The sequence below is a fragment of the Idiotropiscis lumnitzeri genome, chromosome 1 (assembly GCF_059441095.1).
Source record: "Idiotropiscis lumnitzeri isolate Australia: NSW breed Sydney's pygmy pipehorse chromosome 1, RoL_Ilum_1.0, whole genome shotgun sequence".
Classification (NCBI taxonomy): Eukaryota; Metazoa; Chordata; class Actinopteri; order Syngnathiformes; family Syngnathidae; genus Idiotropiscis; species Idiotropiscis lumnitzeri.
This window is the reverse complement of record NC_142391.1, coordinates 24169801-24180807: the sequence shown is the minus strand read 5'-3', so window position 1 is coordinate 24180807 and position 11007 is coordinate 24169801. Positions and strand designations below refer to the sequence as shown.

Genomic DNA, 11007 nt, shown 5'->3' with positions numbered 1-11007 from the left:
CACAAAGTATTTCTTTTTGTTGTTACACAAACAAACCCCAGATAAGTGAATAAATGTCCCAGTTGGCTGGCGCAGTCAAAGCGGTTTTCAATCATTGACAAGTTAGCTATTGCGGTCGTAAAACTGCACTACATCTTACTGAGAGCTTTTAATAATGTGGCCTTACAACCTCAGTATAATGCTGCTGCAAACCACAGTCACGGTTAATACGAGAATGGTGAAATTGCTACCTGTCGTGGCAATCAAATCTGAGCATTAATTATCTTGTAGTTTCCTTCCAAATAACCCTTCTGCAGCTTTTCTCATCTGGAGGCCAAATGTTGCTGTAATGGATAGCTGATCAGCATCACACACGCACACACTTCCTGATTGGATCACTGTGACACTTCGAGGAATGACTATTTAAGTCAAACTGGCAACAAGATTTGCACTGCATTTTGCTTTCAGAGAAGCAGCATTGCATTATTGGGAAAAGTTACAATTAGCATTGTGCCGAGGTGGCCATATGTTCTTCAAGAATAACGTATCATTGGGAGGTCACGCTAAATAATAACTCATTTTTCTGTTGTATTTGTCATTGTAGAATAATTGTGCCATTGGCTTCAAAATGAATTTTGTCTTGATTTTATGGTTCTGACGTGTGTCTTTGTGTATATTTAATATATATATATCGCTATCACACTAAATGCTTGATGAGTTTATTATATTTTTTGGTGTTATACGGTATTTGTCAAATGTCACTGACCTTTTTGAAACGGCTACTACTTTCATACTGATTAATGCAAAGGCCGACCAGTTTGATACACTCTTCTGAAATCAGAAAACGGACTGAAATTACCTCTACACTGAATAATATAAATGTATGACACTAAGATTCTTTTGGGATTCATTGCTGGTCCTTTACAAAAGGAATCGTTTTATACAGCATCCGTGATTTAGATATAGAGTTCTTCAGATCACGTTCTAGCATTAATATATGAGAAACATTTGGTGCAATGGAACATATTGAATAATGGTTTGTTCCACGTAGAATCTCAAAGAATGGGTGCTAAATTGTCCCTATAAGCGTCCACGCCAAAGAACCACAAATGCATAGAGCCTTTATATTTTAAGAGGATAATTATATGTTATTAATATTCAATGATTTGAAACTGATTAGGCTCATAATTATTAACAATGAGTTAACAGGGTAAACAACAGGTGAATATCAGTAAGCAACGGTTTATTTCATTCTCAAATAATCATCAGCATTCCTAGGAAATCATAATGCCCCTATATCACAGTTGAGCTATTTTTAGAACAGGCCTGCTGATTCCTCATGTGGTCCTTGAGCGCGACCGTTTTGGTGACCCCAAACTCACTTGGACTGACTGGATCATCTCTGCAAAGCCACGTGAAGTCAAAGCAGTCTTTTTTTTTTCATGAATGGATTCATGAATGAACTGTTTTGGACTCCGTTTGTGGCGCTAATGAGTGCGTGAGGGCAGGATGAACTGAAGGAGAGGGGATCACCGGGTCGGAGGTGGAGGAGGGAGGCGGTGACACGGCGGTTGTCTGGCCGCTGGATCGTCACATCTCGGCGGGGTCTGCTTGGAAAAGAGTCGCTCCTCTTCCACCATGACCGCACTCCTGCAGAAGAGGTCGCACAAGGGCTTCTGAAAGGTACAAACTTTGCACCGCTGTGTGTGGGTGCACGCGTATGAGCGCGCCCGCGCGCGCGTGTGTGTGAGAGAGAGCTCCATTCAGTGAAATGTAACACCCGGCTCCTCTGACTGAAGCCCCTTCGGAAACAGGTTTGATTATATTTAAAAGCTTGACCCGGGAGAGAAACCCAAACAACTGTCTGTGCTAATATTAGACGCATGCGCGTCTGTGGGGGACCTGCACATATTCTTGGTGCATGGAGGTGGGAGAGGGGGGGGGCAAGGGGCATTATTCCATCGCAAGATTTACACATTTGTCTGCAGTTGGTGGTGGTGGTGGAGGAGGGGGGGGACGAGAAGCCCTTTGAAATGAAAGGACGGATGTCCAACAAGCCTGCAAAAACGCACCTACAGACATGAAAGTTATTATTATTATTATTGTTAAAATGTGTACTAAAATAAATCCATCCATAGTTTTTCTTTTGGTGCGGGAGAAAGTTGCACGTCACCTGACTGCACGGAGCGAAAGAACTTTGGTAAGTGAAGAAGAGGAGAAGAAAAAACATCTCCCCACCCCCACGACAAAAAGGAGACCGCCCACCAGAGACAGTCAACCCGAGACCCCTTATAGATTTAAAAAGAGAGGCTGCATTCTCAGACTGACACTTATTCAACAGTGCTACCTTAAGCAGATTACTTTTTTTTGCGCTGCCTCGCAGGGTCAAAACAGGCGCTTTCGAGTTGCTGCTGCTGCTTCTTCTTCTCCTCCTCCTCCTTCTTCTTCTCCTCTTTCTCCTCTCTTTCCACTTTGCCTTCTTCCTCCATCATGTTTGGGATGCTGAAAGATCCCCTCCAGCCGGGCTTTTTCTGCTTCTTCGTGTGGTTCTGCCACTTCATGGAGCATCAGAAAGTTCAAGGTAAGCTATACTCGTCTTTTACAAACTTTTTTTCCCTACTCTCAACACACACACACAGCTTCACACGCCGTGCGCAGGCAACTTTTCTCCATTTTCTTTTCATAAGGTAAAATATTGCGTAAAACAGGTGCCGTTTGCACGGGACAAGTGAGATGACAACTTTTCTGTTGTTTGGACTAAGTTGTGCCAAACTTGCGAAGGATATTATTCTTGAGTCTCTATTTTTGTTTGATTAATTCCAATGTTTTGGCTTGAATTAGATCACCGCGCCTGTTATTCTAAACATTTGATTCGGCGCGTCATAGCGCGCCGCTGCCGCTTATTGTGGAGCTTTAGTGCTGCATGTCTAGACGCTCCGCGGCTGTGGGAATTAGGAGCACCCTCTTATTTTTTTTCTCCCCCGTGTGCTTATCTGGTGCTCGCATCGTACGGGCTGTCACTCACGCGCACGGGAACGAGTGCTGAAAAAGCGTGGAGGAGCTTCTCCGGGGTTATTTGTGCGCGCCCCGATGCCAATTTTTCATTCCCAATGTGTTTTTGTTTTGTGTTGCTTCCAGCTGGGAACTGCTGGTTGCAGCAGGGCAAGAATGGCCGCTGCCAGGTGCTCTACATGCCCGGGATGAGCAGGGAGGAGTGCTGCAGGAGCGGGAGACTTGGCACGTCCTGGACCGAGGAGGACGTCCCCAACAGCACGCTGTTCAGGTGGATGATCTTCAACGGCGGAGCCCCCAATTGCATACCTTGCAAAGGTGGAGGTGCACTCATTTTCCCTTGGTTTGCACATTTTTACGCATGCATCTTTTCTCCCTTGAAACCTGTGCGTAATCGCTGCAAGCGCGACTTGTAACGGACTCGATTTCGCTCCCCCACCCCGCTGCGTAATAGAGTCGTGTGATAATGTGGACTGCGGGCCGGGCAAGAGGTGCAAGATGAACAGGAGGAGTAAGCCGCGGTGCGTTTGCGCGCCAGACTGCTCCAACGTCACGTGGAAGGGACCCGTGTGCGGCTCGGACGGGAAGACCTACAAGGACGAGTGCGCGCTGCTCAAGGCCAAATGCAAAGCGCACCCCGACCTGGACGTGCAGTACCAGGGCAAATGCAAAAGTCAGTCACTTTCCTCTATCTATCCGTCTTTCTGTCTGTCTGTCCTTCTATATTTATCGTGATAGTTTTCTGTAGCACGCTCCTCTCTCAACTGTATGTTGCCTAACTATCTCTGCCACTGTCGGGTGGAATCCTCGCATTGCCTATATCATTATATTTCAGGGGGAAAAAACGACATACATTTTGAGTTATCAAACATCGTATCGTTAAAGTTTTCATTTCAGTCACGACAGTTTTTCTCTGATCACTTTGGTACATTTCTTAAATCAATTTTGAAATTAGCAAAACATTAAGTGCATTTTTCCAAACAAATGAAAGGAAAAGTAAAGCATCATTGGTTGCTCGGAATCATTAGGACATCTCTCAAAAGTAAATGTCTGTCGTTGAAAAGGTCAGTCGAGTCATTGTGTATGGCTGAGGCAATCATAATTTCTTCGTCATGTTGTCATTCTAACAAATGACGTTCTGATGTAAACGATTGCGGAGGAGCGTATACGACACCATCGGGAATATACGTCTTCAAATGTGTCAAACAACTAGGTTTGACCTTTCCAATTATGATCCTAGAAACGCACCAAAGCAACTGAGAAAAACTGAAATGTGTAAAAAAAATAAATAAATTAAAAAAAGCAGAGTGGGAACAAAATATCAGAATGCCCAAATTTGGACATGGGAGGCGTCCGCCGGACAGCATTGATTGGCTTGTTATTGCATTGCGGTTTAACACTCCTCCGTCGTGCAGAAACGTGCCGTGACGTGCTGTGCCCGGGCAGCTCCACCTGCGTGGTGGACCAAACCAACAACGCCTACTGTGTGACGTGTAATCGGATCTGCCCCGAGGTGACGTCCCCCGAGCAGTACCTGTGCGGCAACGACGGCATCGTGTACGCCAGCGCCTGCCACCTGAGGCGGGCCACCTGCCTGCTGGGCCGCTCTATCGGGGTGGCCTATGAGGGCAAATGCATCAGTAAGTGCACCCACCCTCGACCTCCAACACACGCACACGCACACACACAGCCGTGAGCCACCTCCTCCAATGCGAGTGTTTATTGCTGCCAACATTCCATGGTGGATGGAGAGTGTTTGCTCAAGAAATGATGGACACTTGATTATTTCCTGATGTTGGCAACACTTCGCTTATGGGGGAGTTGGGAGGAACACCAAAGTGCAGTGCAGGGGGGGATTGAAGTCAACCAAGTAAAATCATTTCCTTACTGTGCTTAAGGACTTTCTTTTTTGGATCTGTACTTTATTTGAGGATAACGTTTTCGGGCAATGCCACTTTTATCACAGTGGATACATTGCAGACTCCTTATCCCATGACTGCAATCGGTAAAAATACATGATATGAAGGGATCATATCAAAATATATTTTTTGATATAGTTCTATATTTCGCTCCGACTTTCATGCATCCATTATCTGATCCGCTTCTCCTCATACGGGTCGCGGGCATGCTGGAGCCTGCTATCTTCGGGCAGTAGACGGTGTACACCCTGGACTGGTTGCCAGAGGCGCAAAAAGACAAACAACCACTAGCGCTCACAATCACACCTTGGCACAATTTAGAGCGTCCAATCAACCTACCATGCATGCTTTTGGAATGAGGGAGGAAACCAGAGAAAACCCACGCAGGCACGGGGAGAACATGCGAACTCCACGTAGGAAGGCCGGAGCAGGAAGCACACATTGTAAATGAACCCATTTTTTTGCGCAAGCATAAAAATGCAGTATTGATAAGTGCTCCATGTTTTGATTACAGTATGCTTAGGCAGCAGTAACGCCAATGGCAATGGTTCTCAAACTTTTTGCACAAAGTAGCACCTAATAGAAAATGACCAGCTTTCCACAAAAGTATTGATCAGAAACAACACGGCGGTTTCATTCCACAGAAGTATATTTAACATTATTGTAAGCTCTACTGCACATTAAAGTTCATTAACAATTGTACTTAAAGGAGTGTTTAAAACGAAACCCTTGTTGAAGATGAAATGTCAATTGAAAGAAATGAACTTCAATGTTAAATTTAACTGAACCAGTAGCAATTTAGTGCATTATACTTTGAGAACTAAAAATATTCTATCTGAGATTGTGTGACTTATTGTCACACCACGTGAATGAGAATTCTGCTTCAATGTTCATTTTCTTAGTACACATGATGACTTTTTACTGGATTTTAACCAATATTTATTTTCAGCTTCAGTACTGTATTTATTTTAACATACTTTTAAAAAAGTTGTTGTTTTTTCATTTCCATTCATTTCTATATGGAAGTGGTTTGAGTTAAGTTTGTAAGTGGTTATTGAACAGTGAAACTAAATTCCTATGTCACACAGTTTGTACATTTTTCTCCTTTTTTAGTCATTGATTGTACTTTTATTAAATTTGTAAGTATCTATAGAAAATGTATTGTATTGTACTTCTACTGAACTGTATAGTGAGTACTTCTGCCCCCTCTGGTTAGGAGTGGCACTGCGGTCATCGTAGTGTTATAACAAATCAAATCCACGCATAAAACATCTCCCAAAGAAGACGGACCCCTCCTTCCCTAACCCACTGACCCCCCCGACTGTTCTCTTTGCCCTCCCCCTCCCTCCCCAGAGGCCAAGTCATGCGAGGACATCCAGTGCGCCGGCGGTAAGAAGTGTCTGTGGGACGCCCGCATGAGCCGAGGACGCTGCTCGCTGTGCGAAGAAACGTGTCCCGAGAGCCGGACGGACGAGGCGGTGTGTGCAAGCGACAACACCACCTACCCCAGCGAATGCGCCATGAAACAAGCCGCTTGCTCCGAGGGGGTGCTGCTGGAGGTCAAGCACTCGGGATCTTGCAACTGTAAGTAAATAGAAAAAGAAAGAAAACCTCCCCCCACCCTCCCCCCTGTCCAAGGCAACAAGACAATATTCCACATTGCTTAAAAGTCCCCCATGCTCCTTCCATTCCTTTCCTTTCCTTTCCCTGATTTCCCGCCCCAGACACACCACCAAGCACTGCTTTCGCAAGGAGGACGGACTTGGAATGGAACAGACTTGCATGATGTTGTCTTTTTTTTTTCTGACCACCTCCTCCCCCCCATGTGTACCTCTGCAAAGCATTGTAACAGAGAGACTAATTCAATCCCAGTGAGGTAACAGTCTGCCGTGGAACAATGGTCATATGTAAATATCCACACGTATGTGATGAGTGCCGGAGTATATTTTGCCTTAAATCTCATTCAGCCGAGCAACTAATGGAGCGATTCCGTCAAACGCGCCTAGCTAGGTGGGGGGAGGGTGGGATTGGGTAGTTTGAGGGGGAGTCATTATTAGGACTGCATTTCACTGGCAATTTAGCTGGCCTTTGAATGTTCTGAACTCCTGTTTCCATACCAGTGTTGTACTAGGCAGAATAATGCTGTCCAGGGGAGTGTTCACCATCCATCCATTTTTCTAGAGTGCTTGTCAGGCAACAGGCGAGGTATACAGTGGACCTATTCACCTGTTGCACATTTTTTCCCAATATTTTTTGTAATTAAAAAAATAATGTGTTTTTTTTTTCGAGGGAGTGGGTGACTGCAAATCCTGCATATTAGCGGTTTATCAGCGTTTTTGAAAATTTACTTATTAGTTCAAGAAAAAATAATTCTACTGCATTTTAGTAATGATTATCATTATTTGGACATTTGCCGGGTCCCTTTCCCTCCCACTGGTCGCATTCCCGCTCACACCTGTGGACAATATCAAGTCGTCAATGAAGCTAACATGCAGCCAATGGCAGGGCGCGAAAAGAGAAACAGGAATTTACACTCACATTCATACCTACAGTATGAACAACACAAAAGTGTTCAATGAACTCAAATTACAACACATGTTCTTTGGAATGTGTGGAATGACTTTGGGTGTACAAACAACCCTTCATATAGTGCAGTCTATATTGTCAGAAATTGTGTCAAGACCGGTTCTCTCAACAACCAGTAAAGACATCAATGGTTTATAATTCTGCCCATCCGTAGTTTCAAATTCTCTCAATCACCTTCCTTGTGTATTTGAGTGTTTTTGGTTAAGAATTTGTATGAATAGGTTTTCTTTTGGTCATCTGTAAATCAATCATTTCTTGTGAATATGCCGCCAACCCTTTTCCGCTATTCACGTGATGGTGATTGTAACATTGGTGTCGCGACAGGTCAAGACGAACGGCGAATTTGAACCTTGATAATTGCGTGGAGACTACCTATCTATCTGGAGAGCAGACAGCGTTTGTCGGAGGGAGGGAGGAGGTGGGCGGGTGTGGGGGGCGGTAAGCGCTGTTGAAATTGAGCAAGAGCCCTGAAGGAAGTATCGCATTTACATTCCATGTTGCTCCACTCCAAAGAATGTCTCATTGTTAGGTTCTCGTGCTATGACACCAGAGGGACCAACTTTACGATCACCTCATGGGCTGAATATTTCTCAATGTGATATTTGACATCGGAAGCTCACCCACGTCCTCCTTTCATCGTTTAAAAAAAAAAAGAAAAGAAAAAAAAAAACACATTTATTGTCATTGCTGTTTTCCACCGAATGTGATGTCTGAATGTTTGGATTGACGAGGGATTGCCTGTTTTTTTTTTTTTTTTTTTAACTGTCACCCTTGCTTTGATTTAGTTGTATTGTGTGTCCAAAATGTAAAAAAAAAAAAATGTCAGAAGAAAAGGAAATACCTCAGAGTTGTGTTGATGATGTTTGAGCTGCTTGCCGAGGCCCGGGCTGTAACGCCGCCTCCGCTCACCAACTGACAACGACAACAACAAGCAACACACAGCGCAGAAAAGCAACATTTCTTTCACAAATCCACCCCGATCCACTGGACCCTCTGACTCCAAGAACCCCCACCCCCTCCCCTCACTGACACCTCCCATCCATCCATCCATCACCCCCTCCCCACCACCACCACTTTGTAGAGCCACTGACTCGCTCGTGATTTGTGTTGTGGTCCCGATTCATACAACAACTATATTCCTCCATATAGCCATCAGAGAGCAGCAGGAGGAGGATGAGGACGAGGACGACTACAAGGCCTATGTGCGTTTATCTTCTATACTGGATGGATAGCCCCCGAATCGACCCCCCCCCCCAGTCCCAAGGAACCATGTCCATACTGTACATGACGTGTATGCTTATTTATTTTTAAACAAAAAGGAAGTATACATATAGTCCAGTCTGCTAGATGTTTATTTATACATTTTTTTTTCGTGTTTTCTTATTTATACATTTACAATGTCAGGCTTACAATCTACCACTCATTTTCTCCCTTTTTTGGGTTGTTGTTGTGCTTTTTACTTTTCTTTTTTCTTTTTTTTTTTTTTTTGGAATTATCATGAAGAAATATATTTGTCCAAAGAGAAACAGTGTTATTTATTGTCACGTTACCATGTAAGTATGAACCTCGACAAATGCTGTAAATTGCATTCCGCTTTCATTCAGCTGTAAAATGAAAAAAGAAAGAAAGAAAGAAAAAGAAATTCAGCTTGTTACTGTCAAATCTCTATCACAGATGTTTATCTCACACCTACGTAAATGCATGTTTAGGCTGTGTGTTTATTTATTGGGAATATATCAACTTTTTTTTTTTAATGTACAGATGTGTTTCTGGTTTGTTTACAGATCATAATAATAACTGACCAAAGGGAGTCCCTCAATGTTTTTTTTTTTTAAACAAATGCAACGCGGCAGTAATTAAAAATGGAAGCGAAAAAGAAAAAGGAGCCATTTGATATTTCTTTTCCCGTTTTCCTCTTCACTTTTAGGCCTTTAGCTTTGTTGGCAATCTACCATAGCATTTATATTGTCGTATTAGAGCAACAAAAAAAAAGAAGAAAAAAAAAGACGTACGTTTGGGTTGATACTTGACGACTTTGGAAACAATGTGCCATTAACATTTGTGTGCTGTTGTCTTTCTCCTATGCCAATGTTGCTCTCGCAGAGCTTTGACAGGATTAGTGAATATTTTGTCTGCAGTATTCAACACAATATCACACGTCACTCTGTTTCTTTTGCTTTGTTTTTGTTGTTTTTTTCTCAAATTGCATTTTTATTTTCAAGCATCAGCAAGAGAATTACAAAATTCTGTTATGAATATATATAGTTTTTTATTTTTTATGTAAATGTCATATGTACATACAAAAGTTTGAGGGTATTTGTACAGATATGAAAAGTAAAACAATAAAACTTTTTTTTCATTATACATTTTCCTGACTCTGTTGTCTTGTGAATATGATACGAATCGAATCTATTTATGTCGAGGACCGACAAAATAGGGTAAAGTGCTCATCTCTGTGAAACCAGGCCCTGCAAGGCCTTCTCTGCTGGCCTAAACATTATTGGAAGCAGTGACCTACATTTACAAGTTGCATGAAATTCTAGAATTTATTTCCAACAGACTATTCATTTCATCTCTCAGCCACCGTCATGGTTGCCCAGCTCCTGGTAAATATATTTTCATCCAGTCAGATTTCAGCTTTGTGTGTTGTCAGGCCAATGTATTCTGCTCGGGGCTTTCAGAATCACGAGTGTTGGCCCATGACACTGACACACAATTAGTGGCTTTTATTTATTAATTTTTTTTTTTGTAACCAATCACATTTTAAATTCACAAATGCTGGCCTTTGCAAAAGGTTAGCTTGATATCTGCATTTTTCCGTCCTCTGATTGGTCGGACAATATTAAACATTCATTTTCAATGACTACTTTTCAGGAAAAATACATTGTGAGGATAAATCGGCCATCACTATACTTTGCTGGCTCATTTCAATCTGGAAAAGGGTTTATTTGCACTTCCAGACATGTACATATATGAGCGCGATAAGCTAGCTCCGCTTCGCAACTACACAACAGGACTACAACCAATACTACATCATACTATAGTGTATAATTATATAAAATTGTCACATTATAGTAGCGGTGTTAAGAAATGAATTTGGTTACTTAATTCGCAATGAGTGTCCAAATCTGAAATGCACCACCCACCACTAATATTCATGTACCTATATCATTATTGAGATAATTTTTGCCCTTGTCCCATTCACTACTTTGAAATAAGGATTTGTAGATATTGATTTTGTTCTTTTTGTGTAATCATGCTACACATATCCGAGCTACTTAATAGGTTATGTCAAAATGAAAGTCATGAAAAATATAAAATATAAACAATGCCTGTCAATGAATTGTCATTAGGTCATGTTCATCGTTGTTATCATGTGGCATCTTATTTTTTTCTGTAATGTGTTTATTTTGCCAGATTTATACAATTTACAGCCAATCAGCCAATAATAGACATTTCAGTTCATGTATTGGCAGTAAAAGTTGCCAGAACATGTTGACATGTAACATCC

The 11007-nt window shown here is 42.4% G+C and overlaps 1 protein-coding gene across 3 annotated transcripts; it reads left to right on the top strand.

Moving 5' to 3' along the window:
* The first annotated feature begins 1995 nt into the window (after positions 1-1995).
* fsta (follistatin a) lies at positions 1996-9844 on the top strand. Of its 3 annotated transcripts, none has more exons than XM_088290962.1 (6): positions 1996-2560; positions 3118-3309; positions 3446-3664; positions 4407-4631; positions 6264-6494; positions 8646-9844. In XM_088290962.1, the coding sequence occupies exons 1-6, from the start codon at positions 2470-2472 to the stop codon at positions 8726-8728; spliced, it is 1041 nt and encodes a 346-aa protein (XP_088147088.1). In that variant the 5' UTR covers positions 1996-2469; the 3' UTR covers positions 8729-9844. The 3 variants fall into 3 exon arrangements, with proteins under 3 accessions (XP_088147088.1, XP_088147079.1, XP_088147096.1); XM_088290953.1 differs by having other exon boundaries at positions 3118-3315; XM_088290970.1 differs by lacking the exon at positions 8646-9844 and adding an exon at positions 6635-7587 and having other exon boundaries at positions 3118-3315.
* The last annotated feature ends 1163 nt before the right edge of the window (positions 9845-11007 follow it).